This window comes from Schistocerca americana, chromosome X (genome assembly GCF_021461395.2).
Source record: "Schistocerca americana isolate TAMUIC-IGC-003095 chromosome X, iqSchAmer2.1, whole genome shotgun sequence".
NCBI classification, from domain to species: Eukaryota; Metazoa; Arthropoda; class Insecta; order Orthoptera; family Acrididae; genus Schistocerca; species Schistocerca americana.
In genome coordinates, this window is record NC_060130.1 from 938,846,227 (window position 1) to 938,873,740 (window position 27,514).

A 27,514-nucleotide genomic window follows, 5' to 3' on the forward strand; every position below is an offset into this window, starting at 1 on the left:
CCCCTTTGTTCAATTTACTACACAATTTTATTTTCTGATAGAAAAGGTTATTTTTAGTTTTTTTGCGTGTTTTCACTGGTAAATGTAAGTCCAAGCTAGCTTTTGTTCCATGATTATGTATAGAACTATTAGTAAAATACATGGTAATGTTTTCCATGATATATGCAACAAACTGGTAGATGTACTCACTTGGTGCAGCAAGGATACCAAGTTTTCTAAACATTATTTTAGAATGAGCCCAACTACTATTCTTAATATTCTTATGCTAATTTTCTGTAATTTAAAAACTATATACACTTTTGTCCCCCCCATGAACCATGAACCTTGCCGTTGGTGGGGAGGCTTGCGTGCCTCAGCGATACAGATAGCCGTACCGTAGGTGCAACCACAACGGAGGGGTATCTGTTGAGAGGCCAGACAAACGTGTGGTTCCTGAAGAGGGGCAGCAGCCTTTTCAGTAGTTGCAAGGGCAACAGTCTGGATGATTGACTGATCTGGCCTTGTAACAATAACCAAAACGGCCTTGCTGTGCTGGTACTGCGAACGGCTGAAAGCAAGGGGAAACTACAGCCGTAATTTTTCCCGAGGGCATGCAGCTTTACTGTATGATTACATGATGATGGCGTCCTCTTGGGTAAAATATTCCGGAGGTAAAATAGTCCCCCATTCGGATCTCCGGGCGGGGACTACTCAAGAGGATGTCGTTATCAGGAGAAAGAAAACTGGCGTTCTACGGATCGGAGCGTGGAATGTCAGATCCCTTAATCGGGCAGGTAGGTTAGAAAATTTAAGAAGGGAAATGGATAGGTTGAAGTTAGATATAGTGGGAATTAGTGAAGTTCGGTGGCAGGAGGAACAAGACTTCTGGTCAGGTGACTACAGGGTTATAAACACAAAATCAAATAGGGGTAATGCAGGAGTAGGTTTAATAATGAATAGGAAAATAGGAATGCGGGTAAGCTACTACAAACAGCATAGTGAACGCATTATTGTGGCCAAGATAGATACGAAGCCCATACCTACTACAGTAGTACAAGTTTATATGCCAACTAGCTCTGCAGATGACGAAGAAATTGAAGAAATCTATGATGAAATAAAAGAAATTATTCAGATTGTGAAGGGAGACGAAAATTTAATAGTCATGGGTGACTGGAATTCGAGTGTAGGAAAAGGGAGAGAAGGAAACGTAGTAGGTGAATATGGATTGGGGGACAGAAATGAAAGAGGAAGCCGCCTGGTCGAATTTTGCACAGAGCACAACATAATCATAACTAACACTTGGTTTAAGAATCATGAAAGAAGGTTGTATACATGGAAGAACCCTGGAGATACTAAAAGGTATCAGATAGATTATATAATGGTAAGACAGAGATTTAGGAACCAGGTTTTAAATTGTAAGACATTTCCAGGGGCAGATGTGGACTCTGACCACAATCTATTGGTTATGACCTGTAGATTAAAACTGAAGAAACTGCAAAAAGGTGGGAATTTAAGGAGATGGGACCTGGATAAACTAAAAGAACCAGAGGTTGTACAGAGATTCAGGGAGAGCATAAGGGAGCAATTGACAGGAATGGGGGAAATAAATACAGTAGAAGAAGAATGGGTAGCTTTGAGGGATGAAGTAGTGAAGGCAGCAGAGGATCAAGTAGGTAAAAAGACTAGGGCTAGTAGAAATCCTTGGGTAACAGAAGAAATATTGAATTTAATTGATGAAAGGAGAAAATATAAAAATGCAGTAAATGAAACAGGCAAAAAGGAATACAAACGTCTCAAAAATGAGATCGACAGGAAGTGCAAAATGACTAAGCAGGGATGGCTAGAGGACAAATGTAAGGATGTAGAGGCCTATCTCACTAGGGGTAAGATAGATACCGCCTACAGGAAAATTAAAGAGACCTTTGGAGATAAGAGAACGACTTGTATGAATATCAAGAGCTCAGATGGAAACCCAGTTCTAAGCAAAGAAGGGAAAGCAGAAAGGTGGAAGGAGTATATAGAGGGTCTATACAAGGGCGATGTACTTGAGGACAATATTATGGAAATGGAAGAGGATGTAGATGAAGATGAAATGGGAGATATGATACTGCGTGAAGAGTTTGACAGAGCACTGAAAGACCTGGGTCGAAACAAGGCCCCCGGAGTAGACAATATTCCATTGGAACTACTGACGGCCGTGGGAGGGCCAGTCCTGACAAAACTCTACCATCTGGTGAGCAAGATGTATGAAACAGGCGAAATACCCTCAGACTTCAAGAAGAATATAATAATTCCAATCCCAAAGAAAGCAGGTGTTGACAGATGTGAAAATTACCGAACTATCAGCTTAATAAGTCACAGCTGCAAAATACTAACACGAATTCTTTACAGACGAATGGAAAAACTAGTAGAAGCCAACCTCGGGGAAGATCAGTTTGGATTCCGTAGAAACACTGGAACACGTGAGGCAATACTGACCTTACGACTTATCTTAGAAGAAAAATTAAGGAAAGGCAAACCTACGTTTCTAGCATTTGTAGACTTAGAGAAAGCTTTTGACAATGTTGACTGGAATACTCTCTTTCAAATTCTAAAGGTGGCAGGGGTAAAATACAGGGAGCGAAAGGCTATTTACAATTTGTACAGAAACCAGATGGCAGTTATAAGAGTCGAGGGCCATGAAAGGGAAGCAGTGGTTGGGAAGGGAGTAAGACAGGGTTGTAGCCTCTCCCCGATGTTGTTCAATCTGTATATTGAGCAAGCAGTAAAGGAAACAAAAGAAAAATTCGGAGTAGGTATTAAAATTCATGGAGAAGAAATAAAAACTTTGAGGTTCGCCGATGACATTGTAATTCTGTCAGAGACAGCAAAGGACTTGGAAGAGCAGTTGAATGGAATGGACAGTGTCTTCAAAGGAGGATATAAGATGAACATCAACAAAAGCAAAACAAGGATAATGGAATGTAGTCTAATCAAGTCGGGTGATGCTGAGGGAATTAGATTAGGAAATGAGGCACTTAAAGTAGTAAAGGAGTTTTGCTATTTGGGGAGCAAAATAACTGATGATGGTCGAAGTAGAGAGGATATAAAATGTAGGCTGGCAATGGCAAGGAAAGCGTTTCTGAAGAAGAGAAATTTGTTAACATCGAGTATAGATTTAAGTGTCAGGAAGTCATTTCTGAAAGTATTCGTATGGAGTGTAGCCATGTATGGAAGTGAAACATGGACGATAAATAGTTTGGACAAGAAGAGAATAGAAGCTTTCGAAATGTGGTGCTACAGAAGAATGCTGAAGATTAGATGGGTAGATCACATAACTAATGAGGAAGTATTGAATAGGATTGGGGAGAAGAGAAGTTTGTGGCACAACTTGACCAGAAGAAGGGATCGGTTGTTAGGACATGTTCTGAGGCATCAAGGGATCACCAATTTAGTATTGGAGGGCAGTGTGGAGGGTAAAAATCGTAGAGGGAGACCAAGAGATGAATACACTAAGCAGATACAGAAGGATGTAGGTTGCAGTAGGTACTGGGAGATGAAAAAGCTTGCACAGGATAGAGTAGCATGGAGAGCTGCATCAAACCAGTCTCAGGACTGAAGACCACAACACATACACTTTTGTGCCTTTGAACCGCTGAATAGAATCCCGTAGCTAAGTATTAAATCTCCATAGGAATAGTATGTCACCTCCTCTTACCTGAATACTGTTTTTCCCCCAAAACTAACCTAGATTAGATTAAAGTCTGCTAAGACGCCATGGATTATTCAAGGAATAAAGGTACCCTGTAAAACAAAAAAGAAACTGCTTCTGTCAGTCAAAAACAGCTCTGATGTTGATGCTATAGCTCATTACAAGATATACTTGAAAATATAAAACTAGTAACACTGACATCAAATGCCTTATGAGAAAATAATAACCACATCAGATAACAAAATAAAGGCAATGTGGCATTTAGCATAAGATCAGACTTGTAGAAAGAGACATCGAAAGAAGCAAATAGCATTAAGAAAAAATGATACACTGGTCACAGTTGGATGCATTGTTGCAAAATCTTTTCACAAGTATTTCATAACTATTTCTGAAAATATGGGCTTTCAGTTTCAGTAGAAGCTGTCATGAAATATCTCATAGCAGTAATTACAAATAAATTCAGTCACATGAATATGACCCACACTACACCAGTAGAAGTAATGTCACCAAAAAATCTTTAAAATAAAAAAATCTAGCGATTGTGATAAAACACCGACAAAGTTAATTGAAGTATGTGCTTCTGAGTTTAGTAACATATTAAGTTATCCACGTAACCAGTCATTTATCTGTGAAACTTTTCCTGAATAGATGAAATGCTCTGAAGGTAAGCCTTTGTTTAAGAAAGGTGATAAATACCACCAAATTTTCATTCAATTTCATTTTTGTAAGTATTCTCAAAAATTTTAGAAAGGTAATATACAACTGGCTTCTTCCCTATCTGATAACAAATGAAACATTCTCAGAGGCACAGTTCAGATTTTTAAGGGGTTCTGATACTGAAAAGACTGTCTACACTAACAGCAAGAATGTACTTAATTCGTTAGAAAATAAATTACTGGCGTAACAGGAAAAGCTGCAAAGTGCTTCAAATCCTATATCTCTGACAGGAAACAAAGGGTATCAACACGCAAGGGATGTGTATTAAACTATCAGGCATCAGCCAACAGGGAACTAATTACAACTAGTGTCCCAGAAGGTTCTATCATTGGGGCTCTTAATTTTCTTGTGTATGTCAAAGACCTTCCATTTGTAACTTTACCAGATGCTGAGATTCATTTGTTGACAAATGAAGCAAGCAGCACAATAAATAGCAAATCAAGAATACTCTTAGAAAGATCAGCAAATTAAATTTTCATGGACTTTAATAAATGGTTCCTAGACAATTATTTGTCACTTAACTTTGAAAAAATACACTAAGGAATTTTAGAACTTGTAAAATGTTTCCCATGAATATATATACCAAAAATATGATAATACTGTTAAATTCTTGGGATTATAGCTTGGTAATACATTCAACTGGGAGGAGCATACTCCAGAAGTGTCTTATCAAATCTTTGTTTGCAATGTGCATTTTGTCAGATATAAAAATAAATAGACTAGCACACTTTGCTTATTTGCATTCCATAACATCACGTGGGATAATTTTTTGGGGTAACTCATAAAGCCAAACCAAAGCTTTCTTAGTCCAAGAATGTGTTATAAGACTTATTGGTAGTATGAGCTCAAGACCATCTTGCAGAAGGCTGTTCAGTGAACTAGGGGTACCATTTACTATTATCCAGTATATTTGTTCCTTAACAAAATTTGTCATCAAAAATGTAGTTCTTTGTCTAGCAAAAAACCCAGGTCATGGAATCAATATCAGAAATAAGGATAATCTTCACAAAGATTTAAAGTAATTTTCTTTAGTCCAGGAGGTGTCCATTATCAGGAACACACATTTTCAATAACTTTCCAACAGCCACTAAATGTTTAATTACTAATGAAGTTCATTTTAAGAGGAGCCTAAATGACTTAATGGTGGCCAACTCCTTGCTCTCCATTGATGAATTTCTTACTTGGTGCTGCTATCCCTCACCATGTCGAACCAATGCCTCCTCCTTAACTGCAACACCACCCCAGCAGATTTCTGCTCATGGAAGATGTAGTTGCAGTCAGGCCACAGCACCTGAAGACAGTGCCCATGTGTGCAAGGGAGTTGTGCTTGTGTGAATGGGTGTTTGTGTTTTCTATTTCAGAAGAATGACTTTGTTTGAAATCTAAATTATCTTAGAAGTCTTTTTTGCTTTGCCTGTCTGCAGCTCAACACTTCCTCTATGTGCTGAGTAGCAAACTGTACCTTCTGGACCTTCCTGTGCCACACATACTTTGTTGAACCTCATCCTTAATGAACCCTCCACCCCTTTTCTCTGTATTCTGCCATGCAGATACTGATCTCACCTAATCCAGCTACAAATGCTGCTCCTTCTCTTCACACATATCCACCCACTGACTTACATCCCACTATTGTTGTTCTTTTATTCATTTTTCTCTTTGATCTCATCATGTTTTCATGTTAATTTTAGTTTCTTTTCATCTTTCACTCTAGGCTTTACAACCTCAGGTTTCAAAACGTTCCTCTATCCCTAGCCACAACTCAGTTCGACACATTGTTCAACTGTTGTTGGCTATCACATGAAATTCCCTCCCTCCAAAATGTCCTGACCATCAAATTGCCTATCTCCAGCACCAAAACCCACTTCCACAATGACCTCTGACTGTTCAAATTCTGTCAGTCCATACCCCTCACAAACCTAGTCCTGCAAAACCATATAAATCAGGACCAAACATTCTTGCAATACCTTCTCTCAATCTATAAAATTCTCCCAATCTGCAGGCCCAAAATCCCACATACCATATCCCAAACTGAAACTCCTGCCCGCCAGGAACTAGAACAGCATTCAGAATGCCATTTAAAAAAATCTCCAACCTGTTTACCTCCTACTCATATCTTGGACTAAAACTAGCCATGACGTCTGCAACAGCCTCTATCAAACTTACCCTGCATCCCATCTTAGCTGCCAAATCCTGCCTTGCAGACCTACTACATTTACCACACCCCCAGAAACTGGAAGACAGTCACGAACCTGTCCTCCAAAAACCTCAGTCCCACAGAAGTATCAGTCCTTTCCAAAGGCCTTTCATTTTGCCCCAATACCAAATTTAATTACGCTATGCTTCTTAAAGACCTTCTCTTCTTCTCCTGGTCCATACAGTGGAAACACTTTTAGACCGCCAATCCTATGTATCAGACCTAACCTAAACAAACATTGAACACTGCCTGATTCAGTTCACTCCTCCGTCCATCTATGATTCTCCCAACTGCCCCCAAATAACCACCTGTTAACTTTCCAGAATTTGCTGACCTGATATCGTACCTCACCACCATTTCCCAACCTCCTCAATGTGGAAAACAAACTTGCATCTGCAAAAAGAACTGTAATGCACCACTTAAAAACTGAGCTTGACTTTATTATCACACCTGCTGAGAAGGCCTCCACCACTGTGTTTATAAACCACAGGGATTATCTGGCAGAGGGACTCTTGTCAGCTGTCAGATATGTCTACCTACAAACTCTGCCACAGCGACCCCATTTCAGAAATCCAGCAGCATCTGCAGTCCCCCCTCAAATCCTTAGGCCATTACAGAATCTCTCTCCTGAGTCTCTTTCCTCACCCTCATTATTTCCTGTGCGTGCTTCCTAAAGTCAATAAATGCAACCATCCTGGATGCCCACTGTGGCTAGTTACCATGCTCCTACAGACAGAACCTCTGCTGTCATGGAGCAACACCTTCAGCCTATTAGCTATGATCTATCTTACTATATACTTAAAAAAAAGCAAAAAGAAAGAAAAGAAAAAAACAAGAATTTCCTTCGTCAATTCTCCACAGTTCCTTTTCTTTCACCACTCAGTTCCCTGCTCATCACCGCCCTCTAACTAACATATTCAATATCCATGGCCTTGATACTATTGAACACTAACTTTCCTAACAACCAACTGACTCCAGACCTACAACCACTTCCTGGTCAACATATCAAACTGTATCCTCACTCACAGTTACTTCTCCTTTGAAGGTATCACCTACGAACAAATCTGTAATACAGCAGTTTGCACTCACATGGCACCACCATCCTATGCCAACCTATTCAAGGACCATCTAGAGCAATCCTTCCTAACCACCCAGAATCCCAAACCCTCTCCTGGTTCAGATTCACTGATGATACCATTGCAATCTGGACTGAGGTTGGGGACACCCTACCCAAATTCCTCCAGAACCTCAATACCTTTTCCCACATTCAATTTACCTTGTTGGGTCAACCAACAAGCCACATTCCTTGAAGTTGACTACCACCTCCAGGATGGCCACATCAGTACCTCAGTCCACCCACCAACTGCAGACAACATCTGCACTTCAAAGCTGCCACCCATTCTATACTAAAAAGTCCCTCCGATACAGCCTAAGTACCAATAGTCTTTGTATCTGTAGTGGTGAATAGTTCCTCTCCAGATATTCCAAGGGCCTCACTGAGGCCTTCACAGACTGAAATCACCCTCCCAGCCTCTTCCAGAAACAGTTCCCATGTGCCTCGTCTCTCCACTCACTTACCATATCCCACATATCCATTTCCCGACAACAAAGGAAACACTTCTCTCGTGACTCAGTATTGTAAAATGAGGTGAATCCAATCCAAAATGGCAGTTTTTTTCAGGATGTTAATATCACAACCCTGATATAGATATATTCATGTATTATATCTAAAAACAAAGATGATGAGACTTACCAAACAAAAGCGCTGACAGGTCGATAGACACACAAACAAACACAAACATACACACAAAATTCAAGCTTTCACAACAAACGGTTGCTTCATCAGGAAAGAGGGAAGGAGAGGGAAAGACGAAAGGATGTGGGTTTTAAGGGAGAGGGTAAGGTGTCATTCCAATCCCGGGAGCGAAAAGACTTACCTTAGCGGGAAAAAAGGACAGGTATACACTCGCACACACACACATATCCATCCGCACATACACAGACACAAGCAGACAAATGTCTGAAAGCTTGAATTTTGTGTGTATGTTTGTGTTTGTTTGTGTGTCTATCGACCTGTCTGTGCTTTTGTTTGGTAAGTCTCATCATCTTTGTTTTTAGATATATTTTTCCCACGTGGAATGTTTCCCTCTATTATATTCATGTATTATGTTATTTTTAGTTCATAATTGCAGTTATTATTTTAAGTTAACTGTTGATCAGTTTTATCTTCTCAGTTTGGGTGAATCCAATCACCATTGTATTTTTTATGCAAGAATGGAATCAGACTTCCAGCGGAGTGAATCCGATCACTATCTTGATTTTTAAAAAATATATTGCTGTATTTGCAACAAAATTTTACAATTTCTAGACTAAACAATTTTTAAAAGGATATTAAACTTGAGATTTTTGCTATAAAAACACTTGCACTTACGAAATTTGACAAACAGAGACACCTGTACAATGTCCCTAACATCATTATTCCTCAAAGGAAACCCCCATTTCGCACAACACAATAATTCTTTAACCAGGCTTTTTCCTTAATATTGGTTAATGCTGGTTGGCTGCCTATTTTGTATTTGTACCTCTCCTTCAGTTTGTCATTTAATGTGATGCTTAATTTTCCTGATGTGACACCTTTCACCACATTTAGAAGAAATTCTGGTTTTTAGATAGACTTCTGTGTTGGTCCCAGAACCCTTTGGTATACTTGCATGATCGGATTCACCCTACAAAAATGCAATTTTTTAATTAGGCATGCATAGTGACTAAGCAGCATTAGCAATGATCAAAAAAATGAAACTTTATCACTTAAGATGTTCATATGCAAGCAATATAATTGCAACTTACCAGTTACACTTCGGAAGTAACAGCCACCAGCAGAAGTTTTGTTGTGTTGACTACATGAGTGTAGCACAAGAATCACACACCCACTGACAACGTGATTTGCTGGTTGCACACACTCCAACACACCATTGTTGTTGATAGATCAGTCAAGAATTCATGGCAGTGGTCAGCTGCAATGTAATTGTTAAAATGCTATGCTCAGTTGTTCAAACGTGGAAAAACTGGTAAATGATTGACACCACCTGATTGGATTCACTTCATTTTGCAGTACCACCAGGCCTGTAGAAATTAAATCGCATTCTCCACCAGGGCTTTAACAATCCATGTTATACCCTGAAATGACAAATATCCTCACCACTGTTTTCCTCATCCCTCACACAGTGGTATTCTGCCACTCACCAAGCCTATACAACCTCCTTGTCGGTCCCTACTCCACCTCTGCTCCCAGCTGCTTCTTCATGGCTCATATCTCTGCAACAGACCTAGATCCAAGCCCTGTCCTTGACATCCTCCCACTATCACCTTCTCTAGCCCATTCACAGACATCTCCTGCCCTATACCCCATCAAAGTTAGGCCATCTGTGAAAGCAACCATGTGATCTACCAACTGAGCTGCAACCACTGTGCCACTTTCTATGTGGTCATGACAACTAATAAGCTGGTTATCAACAACCAAACTGGCCAAGAGACAACTGGACCACCCAGTTGCTGAACATGCCCAACATGATGTGCTTCACTCTAACCCAGATAAGGCTGAATTAGTTTTTGTTTGCATTTTAATGAATACTTTAATTAATCACTTAATTACAATAAAAGTTAGGCATATGTAATGTTCTTGCACTTTTTATTTGCATAGTTTTTTAAAAATACCCCATCCTTCTGGAAGGACTTCAGCTCTATATAGATGCACTTAACACAATCTTACTATTTAAGGGACAAATCAATACTGTCATACTTTTTGTATGGATCAGTATGAAACAAGAAACATGAAGTGGTACATTGCATTTAATGCACAGTGTTGTAGATTTTTCTAACACTGTTGACAGTGAAGTTGTTTCTTCTTTCTCAAAACAGGATCTAGTGACAGATCCATTCTTCCAGCTTGCCATATCTAAAATCAGTTTTTGCAGTTCTAGATGCTTTCTCTTTGCATAGCAGTATGGCAGTTTGATTCCAGAATTGCAGTGGTGATTCTTTGATAAAATGCCATGTGGACCAATTTACCACCCTTTACCAGCCTCCTCCCTCTACAGCTGCCACGTGTTATGCTTGGCTACATAAGAAAAGTATGTAATAAATAGGAATTACCATTTCTTAACCCTGATAACTACTCTACAGTCTGTAATATTTTGGTCAGCTCTATCAATTCCACCCATAAACTTGTTGTAATGGTAAACGACTCCTGGTTGTTGAATTAATATCCATCTTTTCTGCTGATGTGAATATTGCTTGACTTGATGAGTTGGATTTATGGTATTAAAGTTTGTTGCCACTGTCACTATGCTGTTGTCATTCCATGAAGCCACTAACATCTCGGCTGAACTGTCAGATCTGAAGTCAGCTGTCCCTTGGGTTTTGTTTTTAGTTCATCTCCATTACTTTTTGCAGTTATTTACTCCTCACTACTGAAATTTATTTCCTTATAATGGTATAAGAGTCATCCTATTGCAAAAATGTAGCTTATAAAGCAAATCTTAGCACATAGGTTTTTGTGTGGGTATTTATGTAACAATAGTAGCATAAATTTGGGTTCCCAACTTAAGTATAACAAACAATGAAATTTCATCCATCCTGATTGATGATCATATGATTATGAGCTTACAGACATTTTAGTGACTGATGTTGGCACAGTATGCTATTGTTGCTAAAATAAAGTATAAGCACATGTGTACATATATTACAGCAAAAGAGAAATGGCAGAAAACATTGTATCTGATTTTTATATACATACAACCAGTGACCTTCTAGAAGGATGCACTTCAACAGACAATCACTGAGGTTATATTACGCATGAAAATACACATACTACACTTCACTACAGTAATATGACATTCTGAGGGACTGTGTGAGCAGTTATTTCTCTAATACTTATGTGCATAGAAAACTTATACTTAGCTACCAACTACAAGGTCAGGTAGATAATCAATTTTTAGCAAACCACATTTTCTCATGCACAAAGAATAATGCATACTTAATAATGAAAGCTAAATGTTGTTTTGAACAATGGTATGTACCAGTTAGATGCAATGCATACTAATGACATCAGCTGGAAGGTAGAATAAGGAATTAGTATAAGAAGTTTCGAGCTCCTCTACAAAAATCATTCTTGAAGGACAACAGTTGTATCTCAGTTAAAAGTTGCTTCACTGCCTGCACCATCTTGATGCTTCCTAGCAACATCAGTTTTTTTCTGAATTGTAGTTGTTGGGACTCTACCTATAATGTACCCCTTGTTGCTTCAGTGCCCCTGGTTTTACCCTCATTAGTCTGTGTCCTCCACCACCTTTTACTTCACTGCTCCCGCACCAGCACTACACATGCCATTTATCACAGCAATGCACCTACTAGTCCTTTGCCCTTCTCTACTTCTTTCATCTCCCCTCCCCCTTCCCCCACCCTCTCAGAACAGCCTCCCAACATTGCACCTAGCAGTCCTATCCTATCTCCGCCATGTCCCTACACACTTCCAAAGGCAGCACAGCAGCCCCGTATTTCACCCCTTTCACTCATCCCAGCAGATCACTGCTCACATCAGACATAATCATAAAGTGGACATGTGTGTGTGTGTCTTGTGCTTGTGTGAATGTGTGTGTGTGTGTTTTTTTTTCTACTGTAGAAAAAGGACTATGTCCAAAAGGTTAAATATTTAACAGTCTTTTTCATAGTGCCATCTGTGACTCAATATCTCCCTTATGTGATGTGTAGCAGCATATACCTTCCATATTTTTTGAATGATTTCTTGAAGCTTTCAGCTGCCATTTTCTTTGTTTCCTGTACGGCCTTAGGCCATTTTCAGGTATTTTATGGATGATTTTTTGGCAACTGATTATGTCATATACGTTGTTGCTCCTATGACATTATGTTTGCTCATAAATTAGTTTGAGGTGTTCACACTATTTTAGGAGCACATTAAAATAGCGTGAACACCTCAAACTAATTTATGAGCATAACAATGATGTATATGACATAATCTATTACCAAAAAAGCATCCATAAAATACTTGAAAATGGTCTAAGGCCAAAATTGTATAATTGTACCAGAAATAAAGTAAATGGCAGCTGAAGGCTTCAAGAAATCATTCAAAAAATTCATCGCAGTTGTGGACCCTATCGCATTGAAAATTACTTTCCATATAATTGTTATAAATTTACCTTGGTGTCTGATACTTGTTCTGCCAATTGCCTTCGTCACATTGTATAGTTAAGCAATGTTACTGACAATACAGAGTGTTTATAAATGAATATAAGGGTTATAACACTTTATAATATTTACTATATTAAACTTACAGTTATAAATGATATGTCAAATGAAAGAGCAACTCAAACAGTTTTACCAAAAACCTTATAAATGTTCAATGTGAGCACCATTTGTCACATGGCACACATCAGGTATATAGCCGAGTTCTTCACAAATGTTGATAGGTGTGTCTTCAGTGAATGTAGCAATAGCTGCTTCGACCCAGTTTCTTAATTCAGGGAGGTCTGCTGGTAGCGGAGGCATGTACACATGATCCTTGATGATGCCCCAAAGGAAAAAATTGTATGGCATTAGGTCAGGTGAATGTGGAGACCATGCAACGCAAGCCCTGTCATTGGGCCCCTTGCGGCCTATCCACCGCTTGGGTACAGTCAGTTCAACCAGTCTAGCAGATTGCAGTGAAAACATCGCACACTGTGCATGAGCACTGGTGCCAAACACAACTGTCTGAGTTGCTCTTTCATTTGACATATCATTTATAACTGTAAGTTTAATGTAATAAATATTATAAAGTGTTAAAACCCTGATATTCATTTATAAACACTCTGTATTATAAACTATTTTCTTTGCGTACCTTGTTGTTACATGAAAATATTTTGATGCCACTACTAAGGAGCTCTTAACATCATCTGAAATCTTCACATCTTGTATGTAATGATGAGCAACTTTGTCCAGTGCATCTTCAGGCCAGACCTAGTGAGATTTTGAGAAAATTAATTAGTTCACAAATGAGATTAGGAAAGGTAGATAACATGACCTACATGAACAACTGCATAGACTATATTTTCATAAACTAAACAATTTATAAAGTAAATGTTAGTACTGATAGTGCCAATTAATATTTATGTAAGTGGTGATTAACAACTTTGCCGCTGATATGAATGTTTTTAATGGCTTACAGTTGCAATTACAAGTAAAGTATGTTTATAATTTTAAAAAAGGTTCAGGATGTCTTAATGAAATATAACATGATGGTGAATAGATCATTTGTTTGGCACCATACAGCAAAACTATTCAAAATTATTCTTACGATATTTATAAATGCCAACACCTGATTCCCTCCTTACTTTCCAGTGACCCTTATCCAGCCAATGCCAGGCCAGGACTGCTGTGGCAGTTCCCCACTTTCGCAGAGAACCTATCATACCCGTAGATAGGCTACTGCTGTCATGGGGTCACCACACCCCAGAATATTTCAAAGATACTGCCAGCTTGCAACCCCTCTCTTACCCAGGGAGTAATCCGTGCAGCCCTATATGCATCTACTGTAATACCATCGTAAGGTGTGGCATTGTTTTTCAAACTGTTTGCACCATGTGTACCTGAGGAAGGATGTGGAAACTAGCCTGGTATTTATGTAGGTAGATGTGGAAAACTACCTAAAAAGCGAATCCAGGCTGGCCAACATATTGGCACCCAACATTAATCTGTAAGGCAGATTCATTCTGGGGGTGTCACACCTCACCATGTCCCGCAAGCTAGCTCTTTAATGTGCTCAGCTATCTGAGTATGTTAACATTCAATAATCCCTAATGAGATAATAGTATTGAGAACTATAAAATGTACACAAGGAAAATAATGTTAATGTCTTGTTGCTACACTATTTATCACTCAATTTTAAAAACCAATAAAAATATACATTATTAGACACACATTCCAATAGTTACCTCAAGTCCTAGTAATGGATTTGTAAACATATTTCTATCTTCAAACATATTTTTATTCTGTTTTCCTTGTGAAATAAGGCTAATATGTCTATAAGCAATTATTTTCTTCTCAAAGTAACCATTTGCATAAATTGAAAGAAATATGCAATGTGTATGTAACATGCTATTATTCCAGATTTCCTACATACACACATCAAAGAAAGTGCTGCATCAGCCCAGTTCCTAGCACACCTGACAACAGTTGTTGACAATTGATATAGTATCAGAGACACAGTCTCTTTGACTGTTCAAAGTTGTCACTAAACCTGTCCAAAGATGTAAACAACCATGCATGAGCAGTACCTATTAGACGGAGAGTGTCCGACAGACGATCAGTTCCAGTCATTCCACCAGCAAGGAGGTACATAGCTCATGTTGTCTGTAGTTCAACAACGCCTAGATGGTGAATACCATGGTTCAATTGTGTCAATTGTGTCAAGGGAAGTACCCAGGCATCTCGCAGTGAACCAAAGTGATGTTGTTCTGACATGGAGGAGACAGAGAGAGACAAGAACTGTCGATGTCATGCCTTGCTCAGGCCGCCCAAGGACTATTACTGCAGTGGATGACTGCTACATATGGATTATGGCTCGGAGGAACCTTGACAGCAACGGCACCATGTTGAGTAATGCTTTTCATGCATCCACAGGACATAATGTTATGTCTCAAACTGTATGCAATAGACTGCATGATGCACAAATTCACTCCTGATGTCTATGGCGAGGTCCATCTTTGCAACCATGACACCATGAAGCGCAGTACAGATGGGCACAATGACATGCCGAATGGACTGCTCAGGACTAGCATCACATTCTCTTCACTAATGAGTGTCGCATATGACTTCAACCAGACAATTGTCAGAGGCATGTTTGGAGGCAACCTGGTCAGTCTGAACGCCTTAGACACACTGTCCAGTGAGTGCAGCAAGGTGGAGGTCCCCTGCTGTTTTGGGGTGGCATTATGTGGGACCAACATATGCTGCTGGTGGTCATGGAAGGTGCTGTAATGGCTGTATGATACATTAATTCCATCCTCTGACCGATAGTGCAACGATATCAGTAGCAGATTGGCGACGCATTGTCTTCATGGACGACAATTCGGGCCCCATCATGCACATCTTGTGAATGGCTTCCTTCAGGGTAATGACATCGCATGACTAGAGTGGCCAGAATGTTCTCCACACATGAACCCTATTGAGCATGCCTGGAATAGATTGAAAAGGGCTGTTTATGGATGACGTGATCCACCAACCACTCTGAGGGATCTATGCCGAATCACCATTAAGGAGTGGGACAATCTGGACCAGCAGTGCCTTGATGAACTTGTCGATAGGCCTGCATCAATGCAAGAGGAAATGCTACTGGGTATTATAGGTACCGGTGTGTACAGCAGTCTGGACTGCCATCTCTGAAGGTCTCATTGTATGGTGGTACAACATGCAATGTGTGGTTTTCATGAGCAATACAAAGGGCAGAAATGATGTTTCTCTTGATCTCTATTCCAATTTTCTGTACAGGTTCCATAACTCTTGGAACTGAGGTGACGCAAGACTTTTTTTTGTGTGTGCATTAGGGAGATTTTAATTTGTATTCACTTGAAGTGCAAGTAAAAAGAAGGAAATATCATTTACTGCCAATTTGTTGCCAGGAAACTCAGTTCATACCAGTTGTCAATGCTGATTTAAAATGTAAATTTAAAAATAATAGCAAAATAGTAAGTGCTAACTCTGCCATTATTAGTCTCAAGCCCTGCACCCCATTCAGAATGTGATAAGGAGGGAGATAAGAGAGGATAACAAGAACATGGGTCTGTCAGGTTCAAGATGACCAGTCCCAAAACAGACACTTGCCTATGGTTATAGGGAGAAACTGGTCAATGGTCTCAAAGACAGAAGAGGAAGCTGAATTCCCTGTAATAATGAGAATGGAAGAATCTAGAGAAGTAAACTGTAAAGGAATCAGTTTTGAACTAACAATTCAAAATTGTCTTCGAATTAATGTCTACTGCATACAATTAAAATTTCAGTAGCATGATGGAAAGTCCTTGAAAAGAATGCAGTTCTTCACGTGATGTACAGTCCATCACAACCTAGCATGACTGGAAATCCCAGCATCTACAGTCAGTTGGATCATTGCCGGAATATTTTAAAACTTAAATTAAAAAAGAAAACTGATATTAGCTACTTTAATTCAAAAACTGATAAACAGAAAGGACTGGATACGTGGATTAACACATGATGGAATGTCATTGTCACATCCCTCATGTTGAAAGATTCTCCTCTGTAGTTCAAATGCTGGCATTCACACATGCCATCAATGGAACATTGTCGACACATCATGTCACATCAGTGTCATGTCAGTGTTTCTCAGGAAGAATGTTTTGACAGGCCATTGATGGAGTCATGTGACATTTCCTTGTTGCTGCCAGCAAGTAGCAATTCTGTATTTGTTGTGTTTAGTTCAGCAAAACGGCCCATGTAGACATATCTTATGTAAACCATCAGCTTCTGCTGTGGTGATATTGGATGCATAAATCTTGCAATTTCTCTTCATAATTTCTATTTTAATCTTGCTTAACAGGTAGAAAACTATTGTTTAAAAATTCTGAAAGATTTTTATAGAATAATGACTCTTTCAGCTCCTTGCAAAGAATGAGAAACTCTCATTCACAATCTCAATTTTTTCACATTTTTCTAACACAGAGTCTTTTAGCTCACTGTTCTTGTTCCTCATCATCAAGAGCAACAGAAATCATTGCAAGCTGCTTTAAACTAAATTTCAGAATTTTATGACAATCTACCGCAATTTATGAAATGTGGCTATTTTATGAACCAGATGTAACGTCACGATTTTCTTTCAAAACTAACATGCCATGTAGTGTGAATGCTCAGGAATTCCTCTGACCATGAACACTCAAAAACGTGACAGTTATGGGATGGTGACGTTCTGACAAATGTGAAGCCACCGGTTCTTCTATGGAACAGAAGAAGTTGTTGAGGGGAAACTTTTTCAGGCTGTTTTCAGATTTTACTTGGCTGTCTGTCAGACATTTTGTATCAATGGCTAAGTGATCAAAAATTTTTGTTGCAGCATTGTGCACCACTTCCTGTGCTAAAGACAACCTGGGTAAGGAATATCATTTTTGCTTCTGGTATTGTAACAATATGCATCATTGCTGATTTTGAAATGTAGCAGATTTTTACAATAAATTTCAAGGGAAATAAATATGTTGTGTAGTAGTTGTCCAAATGATTGACTCCTTAAGCAGATGTCTACGTGATGATCATGGGAGAGCACCACATATTATTCTTGCAGCACTTGTTTCAGCAATGAAGACTTTCTTTCTTAAAGAAGAGTTACTCCAGAATATTATTCCATATGTCATTATTGAATGAAAATATGCAAAATATGTCACTTTACTGATTTGTCTCTCCCCAAGATTTGCAGTGTGCAAATGTGGGTGAACTATGTTGTTTTAGGAATTTCAAAATGTTCTTTTATAATTTAAATACTCATCAGTATGGACACCTAAGAATTTTGAAGTTTCCGCTCCATTTTTTACTTCCTCACCATGTGTTACATTCATCACTGGTGTACTAGTACCTGTAGATGTGAAGAACTGGATATGTTGTGTCTTTTTAAAATTGAAAGTGAGGTCATTCACAGAAAATCAGTCAGTGATACCTTACATTTTTGCCATCTCTTCTGTTTCTGTATGTATGCTTGGATTGACTGCATTGCTAGAGTAATCTGTGAAAAGAACTAATTCTGCTTGTTGCATATTAGGTGAAAGGTTGATGAGAAAAGATAGTGATTTCTTCCCAGTCAGAATTACGTCCTGAGGCTATATTGGTTGAATTACTAAATACAATAGTCTGCATTCTTTTGGTTAGATATGACATTACTCATTGATTGGCTATACTGTCAGTCCCATAAAACTTCAATTTATCTAGGAGAATACTGTGAGTCAAACAGTCAGATGCCTTAGACAGGTTGCAGAAAATACCAACCAGCATTATTTTATTATTTGATACTTGTAAAATTTGGTGGATGAGCTCGTAAGTGGTTCTCAGTAGAGCAACTTTTCTGAAAACCAAACTGTAATTTGTAGAGGATATTTTTGTTGCTTAAGTGAGAAGCTACTCTAGAATATATTGTCTTCTCAAAAATTTTGGAAAATGACATCAGCAATGAAACAGATGGGCAGTTATAAACATCTATCTTTAACAATGGCATATTTCAGTCTATCTGGGAAACTGCCATGAGTTAGTGATTCACTACATATTTCAGATAGGACTGGGCTTATTACACTGAAGCACCAAAGAAACTGGTGTAGGCATGCATATTCAAATATAGAGATATGTAAACAGGCAGAATATGGCACTGTGGTCAGGAACACCTATATAAGACAACAAGTGTCTAGAGCAGTTGATAGATTGTTTACTGCTGCTATGATGGCAGGTTATCAAAATTTAAGTGAGTTTGAATGTGGTCTTATAGTTGGTGCGCGAGTGATGGGACACAATATCTCTCAGGTAGTGATGAAGTGGGGATTTTCCTGCATGACCATTTCACGAGTGTACCGGGAACATCAGGAAATCTGGTAGAACATCATATCTCCAACATCGCTGAGGCCAGAAAAATATCCTGCAAGAATAGGACCAACAAGGACTGAAGAGAAACATTCAACATGACAGAAGTGCAACCCTTCAGCAAATTGCTGCAGATTTCAATTCTGGGCCATCAACAAGTGTCAGCGTGTGAAACATTCAACAAAACATCATCAATATGAGCTTTTGGAGCTGAAGGCCCACTCATGTACCCTTGATGACTGCGCAACACAAAGCTTTATGCCTTGTCTGAGCCCATCAACACCAGCATTGGACTGTTGATGACTGAAAACATGTTGCCTGTTTGGGCAAGTCTCGTTTCAAATTGTATCGAGCCAATGGACGGGTATGGAGACAACCTAATGAATCCATGGGCCCTGCATGTTAACAGGGCACTGTTATAGCTGGTGGAGGCTCTGTAATGGTGTGGGGCGTGTGCAGTTGGAATGATATGGGACTCCTGATACAACTCGATACGACTCTGACAGATGACACATACATAAGCATCCTGTCTGATCACTTCCATCCATTCATGTCCATTTTGCATTCCAATGGACTTGGGCAATTCTAGCAGGACAATGAAAGGCCCCACATGTCCATAATTGCTGCAGCGTGGCTCCAGGAACCTTCTTCTGAGTTTAAAAACTTCCACTGACCACCAAACTCTCCAGGCATGAACATTATTGACCATATCTGGGATGCCTTACAACATGCTGTTCAGAAGAGATCTCCACCCCCTCATATTCTTATGTATTTATAGACAGCCCTGCTGGACTCATGGTTTCAATTCCATCCAGCACTACTTTGAATACTAGTCAAGTTCATGTCATGTCATGTTGCGGCACTTCTGTGTGCTTGCGGGGTCCCTACACAATGTTAGGCAGGTGTACCAGTTTTTTTGGCTCTACGGTGTATATGGGAACAGATCTTTAGTACTCTATTGGAATCACTATAAGAACCATGTGAGCTTTTACTTTTGAGACAATTTCAGAAGAAGTTTTTGATTCATATATATGATTGAATTTTATGATAATTACTTTTTCAACGTACTGCTGTGACTTTACTCTTGAACAGTTTGTCCTTATGCTTCCTACTATCCTTAGGAAATGATTATTAGACATGTTTGTTACCTGTAACTCATCATCTGTAGTTATTCAGTCACCATTTTTAATTATTCAGTTTACCCACTTAATCTTTAGCAGTCTGCTGTAACACCACATTTCTGATGCTTCTTTTCTATTCTTCTCTATGTTGTTATCATTTATGTTTCACTTCCGTACAAGGCTGCTCTCCAGACAAATACTTCCAGGAAAGATTCATAACACTGTGTATTCTGTTCAACTTATATTTCATACTTTTGTCATTTCTGACAGAATTGCAATGTCATCCTGAAATCCACAAACTTTAATTCCCTTTCCAAGTATCTATTTGATATTCTCTACTATTTTCTCAGTGCACAGACTGAGTAACATCTGAGGTAGGCCACCACCTTGTCTCACTCTCTTCTCATCAACTGCTTCCCTTCCATGTCCTTCATCTCCTTTAACTGCAGTCTTTCACTTATCAAAATTTATCCCTCCTACCTTCAGAATTTAAAATAGTGTATTCAAGTCAACACTCTCAAATTATCTTTTAAATCTACAACAGCTATAAATGCAGCTTTGCTTTTCTTCAGTCTTTCTTCTATGATCAGTTTTAGGGTCTGTACTGCCTCACATGTTCCTACATTTCTCCAGGACTCAAACTTATCTTTCCTGAGCTCAGCTTCTACCAATTTTTCCATTCTTATGGAAATAATTTGTTTCAGTATTTTGCAGTCATTTCTTATTAAGCTGATGGTTCTGTGAAATGCCTCTACAGAAGAAAGTTCCTAGCAATGAATCATAAATGAGACATATTAGAAGTACCAGAAAGAAAAGTTACGAGGAAATTTTTAATCAAATAAGTGGCAAAGTGCCCTAGGAATTAATAATCAGTGATGAATTATGCAAAACAGAAAAATAATTGAAGTGATTATGAGAAAAAGGCAATTATTTTATATTTGTACAGAATTATTTACAAATAGCTAACAAAACAGGGTTTTGAGTGTCTCTGGGACAAGAAATTGAAAGCAAGCTGGATCAAAGAAACTAAAACAGATTTATTACTACATATTGTAATACAAAAAACAACAGAAAGGAATGTTTTCATAAGTAACTTCATAAAACTGAAATTATTTCAAGGTAATAAACAGTAAGAGAATAGGTGTGTAATGTTATGAAGAAAGAAATAATGGGCACAATCAAAAGATGACAGAATATTCAGAGAAAAGCAAACAGTAACTTAATTGACATGTTGTATCCAACTGACCAAAGAGAGAGAGAGAGAGAGAGCGATAGAGAGAGAGAGGGAGATGTGAGAAAAGAATGGCAGCTAACTCTAAATGTAGAGAAATGCAAGTTAACGCAGATGAGTAGGGAAAACAAACCTCTAACATTCAGCTATAGCTCATGCAGTCTGTCCAGTCACAACTGATAAATGAAGCAGACCTAGTAATAAAGTGTAGTAGTAACAATAGTGTCTTGCTTGATACAGTCATCTCATTTAAATATCTGAATGTAACACTGCAAAGCAATATGAAATAGAACAAGCATGTAAGGATTGTGGTAGGGAAGGTGAATGTTCGACTTTGGTTTATTGGGAGAATTTTGGGAAAGTGTGAGTCATCTGTAAAGGAGAGCACATACAGGATCCTAGTGCAACATATTCTTGAGTGCTGCTCAAGTGTTTTGGATCTGTACCAGGTTGGTTTAAAGTAAGACATTGAAGCAATGAAAGGCAGACAGCTAGATTCATTACTGATAGGTTTGAACAACATGCAAGTGTTATGGAGACGCTTCAGGAATGCAAATGGGAATCCCTGGAAGGAAGGCAACATTCTTTTCAAGGAACATTATGGAGAAAATTTTGAGAAGTCTCATTTGAAGCTAATTACAGAAAAATTCTATTAACACTAACATACTTTTCAAGTAAGAAACGTGAAAATAAGAAATGAGAAATTGGGGCTCATATGGAGACTCACAAACAAACATTTTTCTGTCATTGCAAGTAGAACAAGAAAGGAAATTTCATTCTGGAAACACCCCCCAGACTGTGGCCTAGCCATGTCTCTACAGTATCCTTTCTTCCAGGAGTTGTAGTTCTGCAAGTTCGGACGGCAGGTGATGAGGTACTTGTAGAATTAAAGCTGTGAGGGGGAGTCATGAGTCGTGCCTAAGTAGCTCAGTTGGTAGAGCACTTGCCCACGAAAGGCAAACGTCCCAAGTTCGAGTCTCGGTCCGGGAGATAGTTTTAATCTGCAAGGAAGTTTCAAGAAAGGAAATGACTTGCGGTGGTGATGGGTACCCTTTGCCATGAACTGTATGGTGCCTTGGAGGGTACATATATAGATGTAGATATAAACGGTGTCTACTTAGTAACTACAGATACAGGTACCACTGGAGTGAACAAGAATAGTGTAATTCAGATTTATACATTGCTTTAAAATAAAAATTGTAAGAATGTGTCTGTGACCAATACATCATGAGTTTAATAGGTAAACTTTGTTTGTGTGTGTGTGTGTTTTTTTTTCTTTTTTGTTTCTTTTTTTAAATTTTACAATAGACGATTAATATGGAGGAAGAATTCACAGTAAATAAAAAGGGAAATATACATGTACTGAATGAAGTAAAAGTCACTTTAAATCCAAAATAGGAGAGACACTCAATCCAGGAAAGGAAACAAATACTTAGTTATCGACTATTGCTAGACAACTACAGCAAAATTTTCTTAGTCTGCATTTCTTTTGAGTTTACCTTTCATAGATTTTTCTTTCCCTTTAAAGCATGTTTTATCTTTATACAATCTTCATCACCATTCCATGCTATTCCCCCTCCCTCTCTTCTTCTTCAATCACAACATGTATATCTCCCTCCCTCCCTCCCACTCTGTTTCTGTTCTGCCACATTCCTTTGTGTGATTGTCTTTTCCTTGTATTTTCTTAAATTTTTTGTACCCTTATATAACATACTATCACTTACTTTCAGATCACTTTTACTACTATGGACCTTTTGTCTTGCAGAGTCTAAGATTTGTAGTGATTTTTCTTTTTCTCCAGGAAAGCACACATGTTTGTTTCAGTTGTGCACATGTCAGTTCTACTATTGTTTCCCCAGTTTCAGCTATAGGCAAGTAACCACAATTGCTCAATTTCACATAAGAAGAATAATTAATGTGCTGTACAGAAACTTATTTTATCTCTCCATATTACTGATGCTTCATGATTACTGTATGTAAGATGATATGTGAAACATGATAAGGGTAAGTAGGTTTTAAATTAGTGTAAATAACAATTACATGCAAAACCTAATATTTTGGGTCAAGTAGAGCTATAAAGATTGGGGAAGAAGTTTTCCTGTGTTAGATAAAGGTAGTCAAGTGGTACCATTTGCTCTGATCTTCTGTTCAAAGGCTGGTTAGATGCAGTTTTCCATGATACTCCAACCTACGCAAGACTCTTCATCTTATAATAACTAATGCAATCTACATCCTTCTGAATCTGCTAACTCTGTTCATCTCTTGGTCTCCCTTTATGATTTTTAGCCCCCCCCCCCTCTACACACACACACACACACACACACACACACACACACACACACTCTTCCCTCCAATTCTAAATTGACAATTCCTTGATGTTTCAGAATGTGTCCTATCCACTGATCCCTTTTTCTTGCCAGGTTCTACCACAAATTTCTTTTCTTCCAAGTTCCACTCAGTATCACCCCATTATTTACATGATCTACCCATCTAATCTTCAGTATTCTTCTGTAGCACCATGTTCCAAAAGCCTCTATTCTCTTCATATCTAAACCATTTATCGACAATGCTTCTCTTCTCTACACTCCATACCAAGACTTTCAGAAAAGATTTCCTAACACTTAAATTTGTATTCAATGTTAACAAATTTCTCTTCTTCAGAAACGTTTTTCTTTCCATTGGCAGTATACATGTTATATCCTTCCTACTTCAGCTATCATCAGTTATTTTGCTGCCAAAATAGCAAACCTCATCTACTACTTTAAGTGTCTCATTTCCTAATCCAATTCTCTTAGCATCACCTGATTTAATTTGATTACATTCCATTTTCCCTATTTTGCTTTCGTTGATGTTCACCTTATATCCTCCTTTCAAGACACTGCCAATTCCTTTGGTGCCTCTGTTGAATTACAATGTATTCAGCAAAACCTTAAAGCTTTTATTTCTTCTCCCTGGACTTTATTTCCTGCTCCAAACATTTTTGGTTTCCTTTACTGCTTACTCAAAATTCAGAATGAAAAACATCAGGGATAAGCTACTACCCCATCTCACTCCCTTCTCAATCACTGATTCCTTTTCAAGCCTCCCTCAGCTCTTGTAACTGCCATCTGGTTTCTGTAAAAGTTGTAAATAGCCTTTTTGTTCCTCTATTTTTACCCCTGCTACCTTCAGAATTTCAAACAGATTATTCCAGTCAACAATATCAAAAGCTCACACTTCAGGGGAAAGCAAATGATATCTCCCATAACCTGTAAGTCTTTGTATCTTAGCTCTTCTCTAGAATTTGCCTGTGTCTGCATAAAAACGGAATGGAATTTGTGGGTCCACCTTGATACAAGCACTTTATTTGTTCTCCCAAAAACAGCGCCATGTATGAAATATGAAAAGTAAAAAAATTAATGTTATGTAACTGATAGTGGTAAGCTATTGCCAAACTATTTTTGAAGAGAATAAACGATGTATCTGTGACAGGACAGACCCATGAATTCCACATTGTCAGTTTGTATAGATTATTTAGATGAATCAATAAATTAATTGTAATTTGTAAACCATGAATTATTTGCACAGAAGCTACAAAGGGTTTTTGGATAACAGTTCATAGTTTAAAACATAATCTAATGAAAAGAGTAGTACTAGAGCCTTATCTCCCAGGAGGAAGCAGTGCCAGCACTAATGAGGTGTTTAGTTTAATGTTTCTCACACATTCCTGTCAATAAATAAATAATATTTGTGTGTTTGTCTATACTGATTACTAATCTGGTTACATTTCCTTGCATGAGCTTATGTGTGGGCTGATTTCTGGAATAGCTTCACACTGCCATTAGCATTCCTGTTTCCTGATTTACCATTGTACACAGTACTCGACCAGCCAGCAGAGCCATAGCCACCCAGGGGAGAGCAGCACCACCACCAGCAGTTTTCTGTGTTTCTACAGAGCATTTACTGTAGTGTTTTCTCACAGACTACTGGATAGGGACTGAGCATTATGTGTGTAGATGCAGAAAGAGCCAGCTGCAGTTTGTGAATACTTGAGTATGCTGTCAGCTACAGTCAGCTGTCTGCTGCCTTAGAGTGTAGAGGAGGTGGGAAAACTGGCACATTACATGGGACATCTCAGCTCTTGCCTGTTTTGTTTATGTGCTCTGCTGCTGCAGTACTTTCCAATGTACCCAAGTGGGGAAACCACATTCACCACAAAGCAAAAAGCAGGTTGTAACATGTTTGCATTTCTTGAGGTGGAATGTGAATGTGGGAACTGTACATCTGGCCTTGCCCATTTGCCCTGTGTGTGGACAACTGGCCACTCCTTCAGCAGAGTTTGTGGTGGCACAAAGGAGAGGGGGGCGGGGATTATGGTAGTAATTGAGAGCTCTCATATTAGGCTCATTATGGAGCCCATTATGGAAATAGCCTCAAGGGCCTGAAACAAGTTCAATGTGTGCTCAGTATCTATGCCAGGGGCACACATCTGATATGTGGAGGAGGACCTCACTGCAGCTATCATTGCAGTCATCTACAGTTTTTGGCTCATGTTGCCACCTGTGATGCCTGTGGTTGATTGGTTGGTTGGTGCAATTTCAAAGGAATCATCCTGGCATTTACCTGAAGCAATTTAGGGAAAACATGGAAAACTTAAATCAGAATGGCTGGGTGAGAGTTTGAACTTTTGTCCTCCTGAATGCAAGTCCAGCATGCTAACCACTGCACCACCTTGCTTGGTAATGATACCTGTCACTTGCGTGCTGAGGTGACCTTCAGTTCTTACTAATGACTGACACAAGAGGTGAAGACTGCAGGCTCATCTGTGGGGTGCAAGCACAGATTACTATTTGCAGTATCATACCCAGAATTGTTTGGGGTCCTTCCATTTGGAGCTGAGTGAAGGTTCTCAACCAGAGGCACTGTCATGTCCGCAGACTTTCGGTCCCGTGTTATGGGGTGGATAATTGTAGGAGCCACCTTGATAGATCAGGGTCACACTATGCTGAGGTAGCAGCTAGTTGGGTAGCAGAGTATCCAATGTCTGAATTTTAAATGTTTTTTCCACAGCAATCACAATGTTGTCCCTGAATTTAACTTCTTCCAAGAAAGCTACCATGTTCAGTTATAGATGAAACTGAGATCTGGATGAAACCCAAAGCTCTAAAATAATGAACAAGGTGTGGAACATATACTGAAAAGATGGATTATACATCATTGGAGAGGGGAGGGGGCTAGCATTCATGATAATTAACAAAATATTGTGTCTATTGAGGTCAAAAGTGAGTCTGACAGTGAAGTTATCTTGATGTGAGTAACTGGCCTAAGTGAACTCAAGTTAATCATCAGGTGTGGCTGCAATTTGCAAAAAACTGAAGACACTGTTGGCCATAGTAAAAAATCTACAGGCTGATGTCTTGGGGTGTAGCAGTGGTAGAGAAACTAGTGTATTGCACGGAACCCCTCAGGTGTCATTTGCTTCACCCATGGGCTCTGCTGCCAAGGTACCTAACAACGTGCCCAGCCCAGGGCCCCACATACACAATGGAGCAAGTGACATGTTGTAATGTGTCCTCCTCAAGTTGGATTGCCAGTGGGAGGACTGGCCATAAAGGCTCACTCATTCACCTTGTGAGTGGATGAATGGCCTTTCCTTCAGCAGGCTCTAAGCAGCCACTTAGGCAGACGGGTTTGCTAGGTATCAGGAGTTCCAGTCTGAGACACGTTATGGAGCCCCTTAGGGAGACAGCATCAAATAATTCAGTTTTAATTGTAAATTTCCAATGCATTAGAAACAAAGTTCTTTTATTTAATATCCTTTAGGAAAGCTGTTGTACTCGAATTGTACTCAGAACTGAGAGTCATATGAAACTGGATGGAGGACACTCTGTAATATTTATATGTATATCAAAAAGACAGGTTATATGCCACAGGAGAAGAAGTGTTCATTGCAACTGCCAAAAATATTGTGTCAATTGAGGTCA

At 38.9% G+C, this 27,514-nt stretch overlaps 1 protein-coding gene across 1 annotated transcript in view; it reads right to left on the bottom strand.

Annotated features, from left to right (window-relative positions):
* LOC124556412 (dynein axonemal heavy chain 7-like) overlaps nt 1–27,514 on the bottom strand; it is a 746,268-nt gene that overhangs the window by 399,826 nt on the left and 318,928 nt on the right. Inside the window, exon 11 of the mRNA XM_047130371.1 lies at nt 13,477–13,595. Within this exon, the coding sequence (XP_046986327.1) occupies nt 13,477–13,595 (119 nt within the window). The remainder of the gene's footprint in view (nt 1–13,476; nt 13,596–27,514) is intronic.